The sequence below is a fragment of the Garra rufa genome, chromosome 20 (assembly GCF_049309525.1).
Source record: "Garra rufa chromosome 20, GarRuf1.0, whole genome shotgun sequence".
Lineage (NCBI taxonomy): Eukaryota > Metazoa > Chordata > Actinopteri > Cypriniformes > Cyprinidae > Garra > Garra rufa.
Window position 1 is genome coordinate 13342800 of NC_133380.1, and position 18729 is coordinate 13361528.

The following is an 18729-nucleotide window of genomic DNA, read 5'->3' on the forward strand; positions in this document are numbered from 1 at the left end:
TAAAATTGTTAACGGCAGACTGAAGGTATAAAAAAAAAATGCTTCAATGATTTACCTATGTCTTAATGTGACAATATTATTTATCAAGATACTATACCTGGAGTTTGTGTCCAGAGCTGAGACAAAAACACACACAGCAGTGCACCTCTCCAACCTAGCATGATTGAGCAAATTCCACTGTAAAAAGAGACTGTCAAAGTCCTAAAACTGTCAGACTGTAGATGAAGATCACATAGGCGAACTGAACTCTAGAGAGAGGAGTCTTAAGCAGATTGAGTAAAAAGATGAGACGAGAAGGGAAAGGGAGAGAAAAGGGGAGGAGACACAAAACAGAATAACAGGAGTTTAAAACCTCCTGGACACTCCTTTTCAAAACAGGATAAAAACAGAAACAGACAGTATGTTTTTTTTGTTAAGAGGAGCAACAGCAAGTCAGCGCAGATGACTTCAGATAAAAACATTGCATAAAACTCAAAACAACTCATAAACTCATGTGAATGCAGTGTTTTTAGTATTATTAATATACTATTAATACTTTGATTAGTAATATTTTTCTATTTAATTTTAGTTTGTTTTAGTAATTTTGTAATTGTATTAATTTAGTATTTCAGCCTAAATTTGACAATGCAACACTTCTACATTTCATTTAGGGTTTTTCCATATATTTTATATTTCAGTTACCAATTTTTTTTTTTTTTTTATTATAATTGATACCACGCACAAGATGAAAACAGAGCAGTTAATATCAGAGAAATATCTGCAACAGAAATGAATCATGACTCAAAAGTGAAGTCACAATTATAGGGTTATGTACTGTTGAACAATTATACTTCACTTGTGAATTACAGTACCACACAATAGATGTGACTGTACATTTTTCAGTATTTTTTCTTCACATTCATTTATTTATTTACAAATGGCAGTAAGACTTTAAGGCTCTTACCTTTATGAAAAATGTGAATCCTGGAAAGCGAAAAGTGAATAACTTCTTATTGTCCATGAGTTGTTAAAAAAATAAAAATGAAGTGCCAAAAAAGATTTGTAAATCTGCCATATCTGTAATGTGCTCATCCAGAATTAACCCTGCTGCTGCTCTTTGACATCTACTTTATGCACCACCCTGAAAGCCTCCAGAAACTCATTAAAATCAATGCTGCCGTCTTTGTTAAAGTCTATGCTTCGAGCCATGTCGTCTATCGTCTGGTCATTCACAGCCACCCCCAAATGAGAACTGAAGAGCTTCCAGGTCTGACGAAACTCCTCGATGGAGATCTGACCTAAGTGTGAAGGTGGATAGTTGGATCATGATCAGTATATAATAACCAGCATTAATTTCAGTGAAAGCAGTGACACTAACCTGAGTGATCCTTATCGATGATGTTAAATATTATCTCTAGGTCAGTTCTATACCTATAAAGAGTTTCAGCCAAGTTTGGTGTTACCTAAAAACAACAAAAAATGCGATTGAAAAAGTTGATTAAAAGTGACATTGAACTGTGAGGTACCATACTTTAAAAATAAGTCAAAATGTCTGTTAAAGCTGAGCAGTATGACATACAAATATGTGACCTTGGACCACAAAACCAGTCTTAAGTAGCACAGTTATATTTGTAGCAAACGCCAAAAATGATTAGGTTATTAAGATCATGTTCCATGAAGATATTTTGTAAACTGCCTACCCTAAATGTATCAAAACTTAATATTTGATTAGTAATATGCAATTTTTTTTTGCACCCTCAGATACTAGATTTTTTAATACATCAAAGGAAAGCTTATTTATTTAGCTTTTAGGTGATGTATAAATCTCAATATCCAAATTCTTAATTTTCCAAATTCCCAGTTGAAATGATCATAAAATGATAAATAACCGGAGGAATGGGGTCTCCAAGGCTGATGTCCTCAAAGCAGGATTCATACTCTACGTTGCCATCTGCACCAAGACGGGCCAGGCGTGGGCGCAGGGTTCTCCATGGCAGATCCAATGGCAGAACAGACTCCACCACCTGTGCCCACTCGCTAGTTGAAATGCGGCCTGCAAACGATGGACCGAAGAACAATTTTAGTTTAAAATTCCAATTATAAATTACCTGCAAGTGCATAATAAAATACAATCTAATACAACCTGTGTTGTCTGTGTCATATTGTTGAAAGGCAGCCATTAGCTCAGAACGGTGAGCGTACAGCTTTTCTTTCAGAGCCCTGAGTGCTGAACCTTCTGCTACACGAACCCTGAAACACACAAACAAACTGATATGGATGCATGAGAATTTCCACATATAATGTAACCAGTTACATAGTTTCATATACTTAGCACCTATTTGTTATTGAAGGCATAGCGAGAATACCTCTGATGAAGTGTGAGTTTTCTGGTGCTCCGACTGACTTGATACTGGAAGAAGCGTGGGATTAATTCAGGCCCCAGTTTGATGTATGCACCGCGGTTACTGCCCTCTTCATAGTAGTTAGATGCAGAGAAAATTGTGATAACCTTGAATAAAAGAAAACAATTCTTGAAAAAAAGGCTGGAGGCAAAAGATATTCAAGTTCAATAGACCCCTTAAAAGGGAACCCTGGGTTTTAAGACTTGTATGGCTTAATTTAGCATAAATTATGTATCTTACTGAAATATGTGACCCTGGACCACAAAACCAGTCATAAGGTTAAATTTTACAAAACTGAGATATATACATCATATGAAAGCTCAATAAATAAGCTTTCTATTGATGTATGGTTTGTTAGGATAGGACAATATTTGGCCGAGATACATCTATTTGAAAATCTGAAATCTAAGGGTGCAAAAAATCTAAATACTGAGAAAATCACCTTTAAAGTTGTCCAAATTAAGTTCTTAGCAATGCATATTACTAATCAAAAATTACATTTTGATAGGTTTACAGTAGGAATTTTACAAAAAATCTTCATGGAACATGATCTTTACTTAATTTCCTAATGATTTTTGACATAAAAGAAAAATCAATAATTTTGACCCATACAATGTATTTTTGGCTATTGCTACCTACAAATATACCCCAGCGACTTAAGACTGGTTTTGTGGTCCAGGGTCACATATGTAGTAGAAAACCCAAGAAAGATTTACGTTTTTTTTTTTTTTTTAAATCCAGTTTTATACAGATTTTGGACTATGTGCGATGACATTATTTCGATGGCGTCTAATGGTTGCACTTTGTGAGTTACTGGCGCTACCTGTTGCTATTTTTACCACAACACAACTCAGAAAATAAAATACTCATACAATGCCACTTTGGTTGTAGTTTTTAGCTGAAAAGCAACAAGAGAAGTGATTTATGTCTTCACTGCTTTCCTAAAGATAAGAAGAGGAGAAAACAATGGGAAGATGCCTGTGGACAAATAAAACTTCCTAAAGACCCGCGTCTTTGTTCTCTACACTTTAGCCCTGATGCCTTCAAGGCTTTTAGTAGACCATATCTACTCAAAGAGCTTACAAATGGCAGATTAAAAAAAAAAAATGAAATGCCATCCTGTCAAGATGTAAACATGTTGGCACTTGACATGATGCCGCAGCCACTGAACGAGTTTCTCAGCTTGGATTTCACTCGATATCCAGGGGCGTTTCAGACTCCTTGTGGGGAAAAATCAATGGTATGGTTTTGGGCTTAAGCCTACGCTTATATCCATCACCACCTGTAAGCTCTTAACGTAGCTGTGGTCAACGTATCAGTATTTTACTTTCTGAGTTGTGTCGCAGTAAAAATAGCAACAGGTAGCTCACCAAGTGCAAACATTTTACGTCAACAAAATAATAGCATTCCCTGTAGTTCAAAATACAGTCAAACCAAAATTTATTCAGACATCTTCAACATTTTAACATTAATCATAGATTATTCACTATAGTTTGAAAAATGGTAATAAAATATGACAAGAACTCAGAGTTAAACAGTGTCAGAACAAGTTGATAATTTCAGATAACTTAGAAAGATATGTGACAAAACATGGTTAGTAACATAACAAATAACATTTTTGTCCCAAATTTGTATTAATTCTACTGGTAGTTACATAAATGAACAATAGTGTCTTGCATCCATCCACTAGTAAAAAATACAAGTCTTAATAACCAGGGTTCCCTTTAAATTTAACTAAACTAAACTGTTCTGCCCTTTTTGTCATCTGCTTTGTCATCTTTGCCCTCAACCTGTGAGTGTTCCTATAAAAACTGACTTTACTGCAACTTTACTGGACTGTGAGAGACCTCTGGTTAGATTTTTATGAGAAAAGCTGAAATGTGATGTTGATACAGTGACAGAATGGATCATGCTTTGTGTGGGTGAAAGCTCCTGTGGTCACCTGTCCATTGTGGCAGAGCTCATAGCCCTCCTGTTTACATTCATGTGATCTGATGAGCAGACAGAGGCCGTGTTTCTGCAGAAGCGTCTGGGTCACATCCGGCCCAAAGTAACAGCCTCCACCGCGAAAAGAGTTCGGACTGCAGCCATTGTGATTTTTAGGGTCACTCCACAGGATATCGACAACCTGTATCAAACAAATTATAACCATGTAAAACAACACACATTAAAAAAGCATCTTCTTATACTTTTCCATCATTGATATGGTCATTTGTCTATTTTTAAATGTTAAGGAACTATTAAATAGTTTAAAAAGTTTTATAGAGCAATGCAACTACCACATTTAAGGCCCAGAAAGGTATTAGGACATTGATAAACTAGTCCATGTGACATCAGTGGTTCCTTAATTTTATGAAGCTACGAGAATACTTTTTGTGCAGAAAGAATAGACTGGTTCTCAATTTATATCTAAGCACAATAATCATGCTCTTTTATAATTCACAAACAACTCTTCACTGTCAAAGTTCAGTAGGTTGGTGCAAAAATCTCACATCTCCTGCAATAAAGTGAGTCATATTCTGTACTGAAGGTTTCAGCCAAATGGGGTTCCAAGGCAGAAGCTATTTGTCACACACTCACTGACAAAGCACACATTCATTGGGAACCGTTTCAACTCACTTGCTGCCATTCCAGTTCTTCTCGGGGTGGCTCAGGGGGCTCTAGGGAGACAAAGGAGTCCAGGAAGGGCACTTGGAGCACGTCGTTGGGGTTTGGCAGGCTGGGAGAAGGCGGAGGTCGACGTGGGGTGTTCCTTGATGAGACCCGAGGGGAACACATGGACGATGAGGAGGAGGAAGAAGATGAAGATGAGGAGCAGCTCCCCTGCTTGGGGAGGTGCTTCTTCCTCCTGCGGGAGGCACGACTGGTGCGTCCTGAGGAGCAAGGGCTGTCCAACTTGGATCTGCCACTGTGTCTGCTGCTGCTGCGACTGCAGGCACGGACGTTAAGATGATCAATGCTGCGTTTGGGGAACCTGAGAGCAGACTTCACCTGAAAGCAGACGCACATAATCATTTTTTGCATTATTACATGACATTATTACAAACAAACAAACATGCAATATATTTAAATTTTATTTATTTTATTTAAGAAGGAAGCCTTTAAAAAAAGACCTACTTTATACCTCACAATTGTGCTCAGAAAATCCAAATAAATAAATAAATGGACGTGAATTATAAATGTAAACAATTTTTCTAAAGTGTTTTTCAAAATTCTGTCAAAAGAAAGAACATACTGCAAACCAGGGTCAGAAATTAATGAGGGCTGTGGCAAAAATGCCACCAAAATGAACAAAAATGCCCAATAAACTCAATTAAACAACATATTACACCTGTCGTTATTAAACTGAAATGCGAAAATGAATAAAAAGTGTCAATTCAAGTGTCAAGAATTACATTTAGATTTGCTCACACTGCATCAGATTGTTTTTAACATGCTGTTTTGTGCAGCATTAACCTTATAACCAATCAAATGTGTTTCAGTTGAATTTAGGAATGCATTGGCCAATCAGAGGCGCTTAGCTTAGTCAGTGCTAAAAATCCACCAATCAGAGGTGCTTCTTAGATTAGTCAAAGCTGGAGCTGTTTGTAAATAAAATGAAAGATTTTGTAGCTTCAGAGATTATAACAGGAGTTTTTGGATATCTTGTGCTAGACTTGGCTAACGTCATGGACCGACACGTTTGTCTGTGAAGCCAGATTGTGACATGCCCAAAACTGAACAAAAAAAATGTAATCATTATTAAATGTTTCAAGAAAAATGCAATAATGATTATTAATAATTATTACTAAAACATACAGAGCCATAATTTACAATAATAATTTTTCATAATATATATATATATAACACTATGAGCTCCTGTTTTTTTTTACATGTATAATTTAGACACATTTTAAAACAGTCTATTATTATTGAAAACAGATGTTTTCACAAATGTAAAAAAATGTCCCTGGAAATCAATTCCAGGGTGCAAATATTGCCCCCTGATGGAAAACGTAATTTCTGACCCTGCTGTAAATCCATCTAAATGAAAATAAAAGACCTACTTTATGCCTTTCAACAGAGCTCAGAAAGTCCAGATCAGTTTTGTCCGATATGCCACCGTGAACAATAAGTACTTTGTTGTCAATGACAGTTGCAAGAGGAAGCAGGCTAAACACATCCTGAAGAAGCTGAAGGATTTCCCTGCCATGAGTCTATTAAGAAACAGTAGAAGTTAGTGCATTTCTTTATATGTCCAGTAGGTAGCGGTGATGTCTAATATTCGGCAGCAAACCTTACTTGTGAAGTTATTTTTTTCAACGTTTATCTATTGCAAGTAATTTAGAGAGTATTATGCCTTGTTTCATACCTTTTTTCAGCTGCTTTAAAGATTGAAAAAAATTAAGTAATTTTTAAATGCTACGAAACTTGAAAAATCTATACTTAAAGGTATAGTTCACCCAAAAATAAAAATTCTGTCATTAATTACTCACCGAGGGTCAGAAAGCTTTTGGATTTTATAAAAAAATATCTTAAATTGTGTTTAGAAGATGAACGAAGGTCTCACGGGTTTGGAACAATTAATGGCAGAATTTTCATTATTGGGTGAACTATCCCTTTAAGTTACCTGTAATTAAAACATTATTAAACAAAAAAGTATATATAAAAATATACCTTATATTTCTGCATCACTTCTTTTGTGAATCCATATCTGCAAGTACATTACAAGCTTACATACTAACAATATGAATCATATTTTTAATTCAGTTTGGAAAAAAAGCTTTCTAAGGGCATCCTAATTATGGTATACCTTTTTTATTGCTTTGTTAAAATTCATGCCTTCATTATTAGTCTGAATGGGTGATCTAGCATGTTACCTGAGGTTCATGATGTGGTCTTCATGGTTGCCTCTGTTTAGATGCATGTGGTCGGGATAGAGAAGTAGGAAGGCAAACAGAATGATGATAATCTCTGTAGATTTCTTTCCTCGATCCACAAAGTCTCCATTGAAAATGTAAGGGTTCTCCGCAGAGGGCAGACCATTCTGAATCACAAGGCAATACGTCTTAAATGTAATAAGTCACAAGTGATGCCCAAGTGGGTTTAATGAACTCATTCTCTGGCTTTGCTTAGGTACATTACCCCTGCACCAATATGCTGAAATGTAATTACTAGAAATAATTTTCTACATCTAAACAATCAATCTGCATTTACCTTGTAAAATATAAGCAGTAAGTCATCCAGTCTACCATGCAGATCGCCTGTGTGAATGAGATAGAAAAGCTATTTATCATTCCAGGAAGTGAAAATCAAATGTTGGAATCTCTGATGAAAATACGCAAAATATAAACACTTGAAATGGCATAATGCGATCTCTTTTAGAGTATTCCAAGATGGGAATTCAGTTATTCATGCATGCTTTTCTGTACTAATTGAATCTGGAGCGCTGTTGAGTATGAAATGGTGCAGGTTGGCAGTGAGGAGCCCATTGAGGTACATTGAAGTGCTTTATGAAGTGCAAAATAAATAAGCACTCATTAATTCATGCTGTTATCACTATTTTTCCATACAAGCTTTCAAAAATATTTCACATATCTCACAAGAACTGCCGCAGCTAATCTAAGGTGGATTTCCCAGTGTAAACTGCATTTAGATGACCATTCTAGTTTTTAAAAAATAAAATACATAGTGTCTCACCACATATAGTTATCTCTTTGGCATAGGACGTTGACAGGTATATGACGTTTGGCATCTGTTTCAGGAACTTCTTTGTTTCATATAGTAGCTGCAGCACATATTTGCCGTGAAGAGTCTGAAAATGAGATAAAGCCATACATTACTAGGTTATTTTATATAAGCAAATATCCATAGAATAGTACAGTGGCTAGAGTTGTAGAAAAGACAAAAAAAAATGAAAACTTCTTAATATACTACTGTTCAAAAATTTGAGGTCAGCAAGACTTTGAAAGTGTTTAATATTTTTATTTATTACACGGCTCTTTGGAATGCTTGATTCTGATTGGTCAGTTGAGACATTTGCAGGTTCGTTCTTTTCAAATAATCACCGCTCCAAAGTAATAACGCATAGCCGGTACTACTTGTATGTTTAAAAATCCCTCCGTGCCAACAAAGATTACCGTTTGGCGCCATCTTGTGACAAACACTGGACAACCACAATTAACAATGGAAAATTTCGACATTAATCTATTTAAATTGTCTTACTAACGTACATGGTTTGAATGTTAGTCACGCGGTACTATATCGTTTCGCGGAAGGATTAAAATGTTAATTTAAAACAAATATGCCAATAAAAGGTTTCAAATTCATATTCATATCCAGTTTTTTTCCTTATGTGGCAAGTAGCCGTGTAATAAGCGGGATAATGTACAGGCAGCCGGTAGTTATCGCGAAATAAGCAAATATAAGAAAGAAATAAGAAATATCCCTTACTTAACAAGGACTAATTATTATTTATCAAATATAACAGTAAAGACATTCATAATGTTAAAAAATTTTAAATGTTTTTTTTTTTACTTTCTATTAATCAAAAAATCCTAAAAAATCTTTATGGATTCCTTAGAAGAACTATTTTCAACATCAATAATATGAATAATAAGAAATGTTTCTTGAGCAACAAATCAGCGTATTAGAATGATTTCTGAAGCATCATGTGCAATGTTGGGGAAAGTTACTTTTATAAGCAAATGCAGTACAATATGGTGTTACTCCCTAAAAAAGTAACTAATTGCATTACTTAGATACTTTTTATGGAAAGTAATGCGTTACATTACTTTTGTGTTACTTTTTCTCCCCTAGGCTGGTGAAATGAAAATAACACTCTTATTTCAGCAATAAAAAAAGAAAAATAATTTTTTCCCCCCCCATATTTATATGGTTAAATTGGACCAAACGTCAGCATCGACAAAAAAAGGACTAAAAATAGTCAGCAGTGAGATTAAATACATAAAGTATATTTGTGTTATTTAACATATTTATTTGTTGCAGGTTTGTGGAATATTCTGAGTTTGCATTTCACTGTTTAAGTTTATTTTTAGGAATACTGAATCAGTTTTTTTTAGCTAAATGTTCACATTTAGTCATTTAAAAAGCGCACACCTCTGAACTTACTCCTGATTTCTCTTAACATGGAAACAAAGGTCTCAATCAAAAAAAATGGAAAACAGTCTAACTCACATTACTTAAAAAAAGTAACTTAGATATTTAGTTGTAAATGTAAAAGTAATGCGTCACTTTACTAGTTACTTGAAAAAGTAATCTTATTACAAATCGAATTACCCCCAACACTGATCATGTGACACTGAAGACTAAATTTTTAAAAATGTTTTAAAATAAATAGCTGTTTTAAAGGAGAAGTTCACTTCCAGATCAAAAGTTTACAGATAATGTACTCAACTCAATTCCTGCCGAGGAAGAAGGGTCTTTCTAGCTAAACGATGGTTAATTTATTATTTTTTTAAATTACAATTTATATACTTTAAACCTCTAATGCTTATCTTGTCTTACTCTGCCTGAACTCTGTTTTTCCCAGTTCAAGACAGTTAGGCTATGAATATTTTGTCTAAATAAATTAGACAAAAAAATATTTATTTTTTATTGCCATTATTATTTGTATAAAAAAAAAAATCTGAATAAATTAATACATTAGATTTTAATTTTTTTTTTTTTTCAGATTTTATTTCAGAGAAAATAAAAATTGTACAATTTTAAACTACTGAAATAAAATTAATAACATTAATAACAAAAATATTAAATAAATTAAATAAAAAATGTTTCATTTTTGGGAAAATATTTTAAACTAGTGAAATAATTATAATTGTAGATCAAATCTAAATTTTTAAACTTACATTATATATTAAAATTAATATATTATCTAAATAAATCAGTCAAAAAATTTTTTTCTTTTTTTATTGTATAAAAAATCTGAATAAATTAATACATTAGATTTTTAATTTTAATAAATTAATAAAAAAATTATTATAAAATAAATATTTTATCAAATAAAATAAGTTTTATTTTAGAGAAAATTTAAATTGTACAATTTTAAACTAGTAAAATAATTATAATTTTGTCTAAAATTAATAACAGCTAATTTTATTAATAAAATCTTTTTTCATTTTTATTAGCATTATTTGTATAATATTTTTATGAATAAATTATTAAATTAGATTGTTTAATAAACTAAATTATATAATAAAACATTATTTTTTACTAATGTTATATATATATATATATATATATATATATATATATATATATACAATAATTTATTCATATAATTCAGTTCATGTGCATATTTCACAGAAAGCATTTGTTTTACATTTATTTTGAATTTATTTTAACCATTTTGTGCATTTTACTGAAAATCTTGAATTACTTTTTTAGTATTAAAACATTTATGAAGATTTATTTCATCAACTTTATTTTTATCAATTTTAATAAAATAAATTAACCACTTCGAATGCATATTTCAAAGAAAATCTATTTTTAATTAATTTATTTAGACACAAATTGTTTTAATAATATTAATATTAATGTAGTTTAAATGGTTACTATATTTTGTCTAAAATAAAACTAATTTGATTTTTGTATTAATTTATTTAGACAAAATATTAGTTTTAATTTTAATATGTAATGTAAGTTTAACATTTTTGATTTTATATTTTTATTAATTGCACAAAATAGTTAAGAAACAATATTATACAAATAATAACTGATTAAATAAATAGATTTGTATTAATTTATGTAGAAAAAATATTATAGTTTTATTAATTTTAATATACAATGTAAGTTTAAAATGTTAGATTTTGTCTGAAATAAAACATTTTGTTATTAATTTATTAGACAAAATATAATTTATTAATTTAGTCAGAAAAAATACTATACAAATAATAATTGTAATAAAAAAGTTTAAAATGTTAGATTTTGGTCTTAAATAAAACAAAAATTAGCTTTTATTAATTTTAGACAAATTATTATAGCTTTAATAATTTTAATATGTAATATGTTCAGTTAGGGTATGTCGATAAACTCCCATCTTATTTTCTCCCTCAACTTCAAAAATAATTTCAAAATCATTCTACATCGCTGCAGAAGTACCGATCCAGTGTTTGCAAAATATACATGCAAAGAAGATCACTAAAAAGAACAAAAAAGGTAAAACAACAAAATGTAGGAGGAGGAAGTTGAGGGAGAAAATGAGATGGGAGTTTTTCGACATGCCTGCCAATTTCGAACTGCCTTGAACCTTAAAAAAAAAAAAAAAAAAAAAAAGAGTTCAGACAGAGCAAGACAAGACGAGCATTTGAGATTAAAAAGTATATAAATTGTCATTTAAAAAATAAAAAGCTGCATTTAAACTGCATTTTGAAAGTTTAAACTGGGGGCACCATAGAAGTCCAATATATGGAGAAAATTTCTAAAATGTTTTCCTCAAAAAACATTTTCTTTACGACTGACAAAACAAAGACATAAACATCTTGGATAACAAAGGGGTGAGTACATTACCAGTTTTGCTCTGGAAGTGAACTTCTCCTTTAAATTGTAATCAAAATTTACCATGTGACCCTGGACCACAAAACCAGTCATAAGGGTAAATTTTTTAAAACTGAGATTTATACATAATCTGAAAGCTTATCTTTTTTATTGATGTATAGTTAGGATAGGACAATATTTGGCTGAGATACAACTATTTGAAAATCTGGAATGTGCGGCTACAAAAAATAAATAAAAATACTAAGAAAATAGCCTTTAAGTTGTCCAAATGAAGTTCTTAGCAAAGCATATTACTTAATAAAAAATTAAGTTTTGATATATTTATGCTATAGGAAATATACAAAACAAAATATCTTCAAACATGACTTAATGACTTAATATCTTAACCATTTTTGGCATAAAAGAAAAACTGGTTCGTGGTCCAGGGTCACATATTATTGTGTTAACTGTTGAAATGCATCCATTTCAAAAATCTTACCAATCTCAAACTTTCGGGTGTTAGTGTAGCACAATTTGAGAACCTATTAAAGTCTGCTAGACAGAGATAAATAATGTACAAGATGATTTTGGTTTTGGCCAGAAGGCTCATATTTGTTCAGACTATTAGTGAAAGTTTTATAGTGTTGTACCTGCTCCTCTTTAAAGGCACTGAGCAGGGCATTGGTATCAGTCACGCTCAGCGGGAAGGAGAGATGAGGACCGCTGTACGATTCTGGCACGACAATCTGCTCGTACTTCAACTGCCTGACCTCCTCAGTTAACGGGTCAACCACAGAGTCCAGGAGGTGAGAGATCAAGTCTGGGGGAAAGAGAACATAGCTGCTGTCGTGACTATGTGGGAAGAATAAAAGAAGAACAAAGTGTGACATGCAACTTGATGATCTTGGTATGATTCAGTGTAACTACAAAGCAATGAAAAAAACAATTGTTTGATAAATGGATGGTGAAAAAACATTTTACCTTAATTAATTACAAAAGATGAAATGTCTATTAAAATCATGAAAAAAACATTTAAAAGGTGGTCGCCAGTTATGGGACCCAAAGCTATAGACTTTCCCATATAAAACAACATGTCATGTGAGAATTATCTATTAGTAAAAACAGCAGCCTGCTAAAATAATGTAAATGTGAATCACAAAACACTCTGGAACATCAAAAGGTTTGTGTTATTGTTAAGCAGCGCTGTGCATGTGACCAGATGAGCACACAGGAACATGAATACAGGCGGACAGGCATATCTGTTCCAGTTTTCAGTTATTAAATAAATGATTAATTCTCAACCTGGAGTCTATTATGAAAGGCCTATTTTGATTGCCCATCAAAATACCCAGCACACAGTGGCGTAACACAATGTAGCATGCTTCAATTTGCATAACGTCTGGCCCTGCACAGGGATTTGAGGAGTGCTGACCCATTGTGTCATTCTTGAAAATGTAAATTTGCAGTGTTTTCCACAAATTTATGCAGAGAGACTTGAATTTCAGGAACAGATGTTTGTATTGAAGAGAGAGCAAATGCAACATTTTTTTTCTTGCTTTGATTTAGACAATATCTACCAGACATCATTCTCTGCTTCCTTAGATTGCTAGTAATAAACAAGCAATATCAAACTCCATTTGGTTTCGAGAAATGAGAAAGATTTTCCATTTAAGTACACTACCAGTCAAAAGTTTTTGAACAGTAAGATTTTTCATGTTTGTTAAGTAAGTCTGTTTTGCTCACCAAGCCTGCATCTATTTGATTTAAAGTACAGAAAAAAACAGTACATTTTGAAAAATATTTTACTGTTAAAAATAACTGTTCTCTATTTTAATAATTTTAAAATGTAATTTATTCCTGTGATTTCAAAGCTGAATTTTTAGCATCATTACTCCAGTCACATGATCCTTCAGAAATCATTTCAGTATTCGGATTTGCTGCTCAAAAACATTTATTATTATGTTAAAAACAGCCAAGTATAAATTTCAGGTTTCTTTGATGAATAGACAGTTCAGAAGAACAGTATTTATCTGAAATGTTTATGTAACATTATAAATGTCTTTATCATCACTTTTGGTCATTTTAAAGCATCCTTGCTAAATAAAAGTTTTAATTTTATAATTTCTTTCCCAAAAAACAACAACAAAAAACTAATACTGACTCCAAGCTTTTGAATGGTGTTCTGTAAAATGTTACAAAGTATCATATTTTTAGATAAATGCTGATATTTGGATTATTCCATTCATCAAAGAAACAAAAAAAAAATGGACTCAACTATATCAAATATTAATAATAATAATAATAAATATTTTGAACAGCAAATCAGCACCTGAGAATGATTTCTGACGGATCACGTGACACTAAAGACTGAAGTAATGATGCTAAAAATGTAGCTTTGATCACAGGAATAAATTACATTTTAAATATATTCAAATAGAAAACGGTTATTTTAAATAGTAAAAAATATTTCAAAATGGCAGTGTTACACTTTTGACTTTTTCAAAAACATTAACTCTGCATTAACTCAGCACTTAGTTCAGTTCGATTTTTCTCCAAATATGTGGAACCACTGGTGAGCTAGTTTGTGTGCAAACATGTGATGTTGTGGAATCTGTCTGTCTTTTAATTATTTATTTTTTTTATTTTGTTTGCTGTATTGTCTGTGTTCTTTTTTGGACCATGATGTGTAATAAAGTTTAATAAAAAAATAAAAATCTTACTGATCAAAAACGTTTGACTGGTAGCGTGTGGGTTCATAAATGAGAGAAATTGGAAAAAGCAATTGGAAATAGTCAGGCAATATTAAATAATACTTTTATTTATTAAGGATGCATTAAAGTGATCAAAAGTGACAATAAAGAAGAATTTCTATTTTTTCCTAATTTTCTATTTTAAATAAATGCTGTTTTTTATATTTTATATTTATCAAAGAAAATTGAAAAAAGTACCACTTAGTAATATTTAATACTACATTTTACTGTATTTATGATGCAGCATTGGTAACCATAAAAAAATATGTTACGAAAAAATAAACTTCACCATATAAGCCTTGACTGCTTAGTGCCCTAAAACCCATGGAATCCATTGAAGCTCCACTATAGCTGTGATTGCAAAGCTAATGGAGATGCACTTTACCATACTATAATAACATGCTTCCTAATTGCCATCAGGCAAAGATTCTGGAGCCACAGAAACAAGAAGCTGAAAACCATCCAATCCAGGCCCAAGATACATGATTACCTGACAAGACCAGTCATGTGCACTTGCGGCCCACTCAATAGGAACTGATTAAACACAGTCTTCCCCAAGGAAAGCCAATCTTGTCTCATCACAGGCTGGAGGCAAAGAACCTCCACGTGAAGAATACAAAATAGTGAAAGGAACATTCACTATTGGGTAAAACAACTGAATATTAGAACCAATACTATTATGGTTCTTTAAAAACACTATGCACAGTCTCTCTCTAGATTTTCCTACTGTGTTCTCTGTGATCTCATTTGCGTTTCTGCTGTTCTGCTTGACTAAAGACGGGACTAATTGTCTTCTGTAATTCTGCACTTTGGACAGCTGCCTGTGGAGGCTGGTTGCTGCATATCTGCCTCTCTCTGCATTACCACCACTCAAAATGGGATCTCCCAACGTTGCTAAGCAACTGTGTTTCCATATAGCGTTTTTTTTTTTTTTTTTTTGGAATCACTGAAAGGATAGGTGTGGAACACTCCAGAGGGAGATCGTTTGATGCAAAATCACAAGTGCTAGGGGCTTTCCAAATGTGTGCTTAGGGACAGCCAAATTCAGATGATGTTAAAATAAAACAATCAGCCTGACAAACCATCATGGCCTAACCAAGAGAGTGTTTGTCTGCCCAAAAACAACTGGGAGGATTTGAAAATTGCCTTCGTATCTTTAAATCTGACACATTATTTACCTGGTCCATTTCCATTAATCTGTGTGAAGTTGTCCAACATGAAACTGAAGAAACTGGAGAGCTATGAAAATAAAACTTGTGTTAAAACCAAAAAACGTCCACTCATTTTCAATATTTTATTAAACAGTTTATTAAGAGTAAAGTGAGATTTCATACCTGTAGCTGGTCCTGTTCCCCTGCATACTCAATGGACTGAAAGATGTTCCACGTATAGCGTCTTCTCATCTCCAGATGAGCAACATAGCGTCTGTACCAACGCTGGATCAGTATGGCAGCTTTTATGGCTAAATATGTTAAGAACACACAAAGAATGCAAGCGGCTGGTGTAAACAGAATCCTTGAAGCACAGTTTTGAGACAAAAATGAATTGCGAAGAGAAATGCAGGCACTAAATATGCCTTACTTCCCTACTTAGTATGCAAAAAGCAGTAACATGTCTGTATCCAAAACTGCATACTTTTCTATTACATAGTAGGCAAAAAAACGGCATGTGAAATAAGCAGTTTGTCCAAATTTCAATCCAGTTTGTACTCATACAATAGGCAATAGGCAAAAAGAAAGTACCCAGATGACTTACAATTTCCGATGAGATTCTGAAATGTGCATACAATGGACACTGGGACACTTTTTTGCAACTGACACTGGCAGGTCACATGATAATGGCAACATGGTGAACGTAGTATATCTGCATTTCATTCGTACTACAAATAATAACTATAATGAACTTTCTTTTTTAGCTGACTCAATTTAATTACTCATCCAAAAGAAGTACCTACTCAGACAGTATGCAATTTCAGACACAGCCGCTGTCTAAATATGCAGTATTCATGAAACAAGACCTGGGATGACCTACTACATCCTCTGAGAGTGTACAACCATTAGACACTTTGCTATCCCATGAGGCCATAGAAGCTGCATAGCTCTCAGATTTAAAAAAGTCAAATAAATATATACATAAAAAGTGACATTCTGTTTATAAGTGTAACTGCTTGGTATAAAGAAGGTTGTTGGTCATGGCTAAATTTTACGTTTAACAGCAGAGTAAATTATTTTTGAGTCAAAAGACAATGCCAACATTGCAACAAAGTAGAATTTGTAGGACATATCTGTATTAACACTACCAGTCAAAAGTTTTTGAACAGTACATTTTTTAATGTTTTTTTAAAGACTATTCTGCTCACCAAGCCTGCATTTATTTGATCCAAAGTACAGCAAAAACTGTACAATTTTGAAATATTTGTATTATTTAAAATAGCTGTTTTCTATTTAAATAGATTTTTAAAAATGTAATTTATTTATGTAACTTCAAAGCTGAATTTTTAGCATCATTACTCCAGTCACATGATCCTTCAGAAATCAATTTTAATATTCTGATATTATCATTATTATTATTATGCTGAAAATAGCTAAGTAGATTTTTTCAGGTTTCTTTGATAAATATAAAGTTAAAAAACTGCATGTATCTGATTTTTTTAAATATTTTAGTTATATTAATATTAATGATCATGTGACATTGAAGACTGGAGTAATGATGCTGAAAATGTAGCTTTGATCACAGGAATAAATTACATTTTAAAATATATTTAAATAGAAAGCAGTTATTTTAAATAGTAAAAATATTTTACAGTATTACTACTTTTGCTGTATTTTAGATCAAATAAATACAGGCCTGGTGAGCAGAAGAGACTTTAAAAATTAAAAATTCTTACAAATCTTACTGTCCAAAAACTTTAGATTTTTAGAAGTATATATAGAGAAATTAAACATGAAATATTAAAAACAGTTCATTTTAGGACAGGAGTACCACTGTAACCCTTTCAAGATGTTCTTTTACTGCTACAGTTAATTCCCATTTGTCTCATCAGAATCACGTTACCATGTTAACATCAAGCTTTAATGCGCATACAGCTCATAGTACAGGACACTTGCATCTTTTCCAGAACACTTTAGTGCAAAGACTGCTATAAATACACCTCGTCTCAGGAGGTCAATATCACAGGTGCTAATTAAAGAAATGCAAGGAGCAGTTAAGAAGAAAGAACAGAGTACAGACGTAAGAGACAAAGCTTTTCTCAAGAGTACACATCCATACAGAAAGCTGAGTTTGAGTAGGATGGGAGAATTGCTCATCCATTTTATATTAAATGCACAGAGAATATAAAATATTTAAATTAAAATATTAAAATATGGTAAACCATCTAGTTTGTACTTTCAAAAGTACATAAACTAATCTACATTGGTGAAATTGTGCTTTCATGCCAACTAATACTTCTCTATAGCCACAAATGGGACACAGACAGTGATGACAGATGCTGAAGAAAGTGCCTTACTCAGAGCTGGGCTGGGCTGCTTGATGGAGCCATCTGTGTGAGAGGTGATTAAATTAAATTAAATAATTTAATTAACACCTTATGGGTGGGGAAAGAGAAAAAACAGAAAAAAAGATAGAACTGGGGGACTAAATGCAATGCAAGCACTGCCATATTTTTCAGTAAATAATTAATGCAAGCTTCTTGAAATCAGGGTTGTGCCAAAGGGGAGAGGAAAAAGAGGTTAAACAATATTGCAAATCACATTAAAGCGTTAGGGATAAAGAATCAACATTTACCTGTTTCTGAGGGGCGTGTTTGGTTCTCAACGGCAATTGATGTGCCGCATCCCATGATGGCACGGCTTGCTTCTAGTCATGAATATATGAAATTCTTGGGCTTCTCTTCTTCATTTAGGAAGCAGGAATGTCTGTGCAAAGAAATAAAAGAATCGTCAAGACTGCAAACACATATTCAGGACAGAGGCTTACAAATTTAATCGTTTCATAATAATACATCTGAATACCATTCTGAAAATTGTGGAGATGCATCCTAATAGCAACTGCTAATAAAACAGACCTAATATTTTAGTGCTGTTTTGATATTCAAAATTAAGTGAAATGGCATTAGAAAAAAG

General features: G+C 32.6%; 1 protein-coding gene across 2 annotated transcripts; it reads right to left on the reverse strand.

Moving 5' to 3' along the window:
• Positions 1 to 963: 963 nt before the first annotated feature.
• On the reverse strand, positions 964 to 18446 carry ppef1 (protein phosphatase, EF-hand calcium binding domain 1). Of its 2 annotated transcripts, XM_073826207.1 has the most exons (17): positions 18392 to 18446; positions 18114 to 18146; positions 15940 to 16067; positions 15784 to 15844; positions 12506 to 12675; positions 8061 to 8175; positions 7578 to 7624; positions 7241 to 7407; positions 7038 to 7074; positions 6428 to 6577; positions 5001 to 5372; positions 4324 to 4509; positions 2346 to 2488; positions 2123 to 2229; positions 1869 to 2032; positions 1358 to 1442; positions 964 to 1277 (listed from the first exon to the last, which is right to left on the reverse strand). In XM_073826207.1, exons 1-17 carry the CDS (start codon positions 18444 to 18446, stop codon positions 1078 to 1080), a joined length of 2220 nt encoding a protein of 739 aa, XP_073682308.1. In that variant the 3' UTR covers positions 964 to 1077. The 2 variants fall into 2 exon arrangements, with proteins under 2 accessions (XP_073682308.1, XP_073682309.1); XM_073826208.1 differs by lacking the exon at positions 18114 to 18146.
• Between the last annotated feature and the right edge of the window lie 283 nt (positions 18447 to 18729).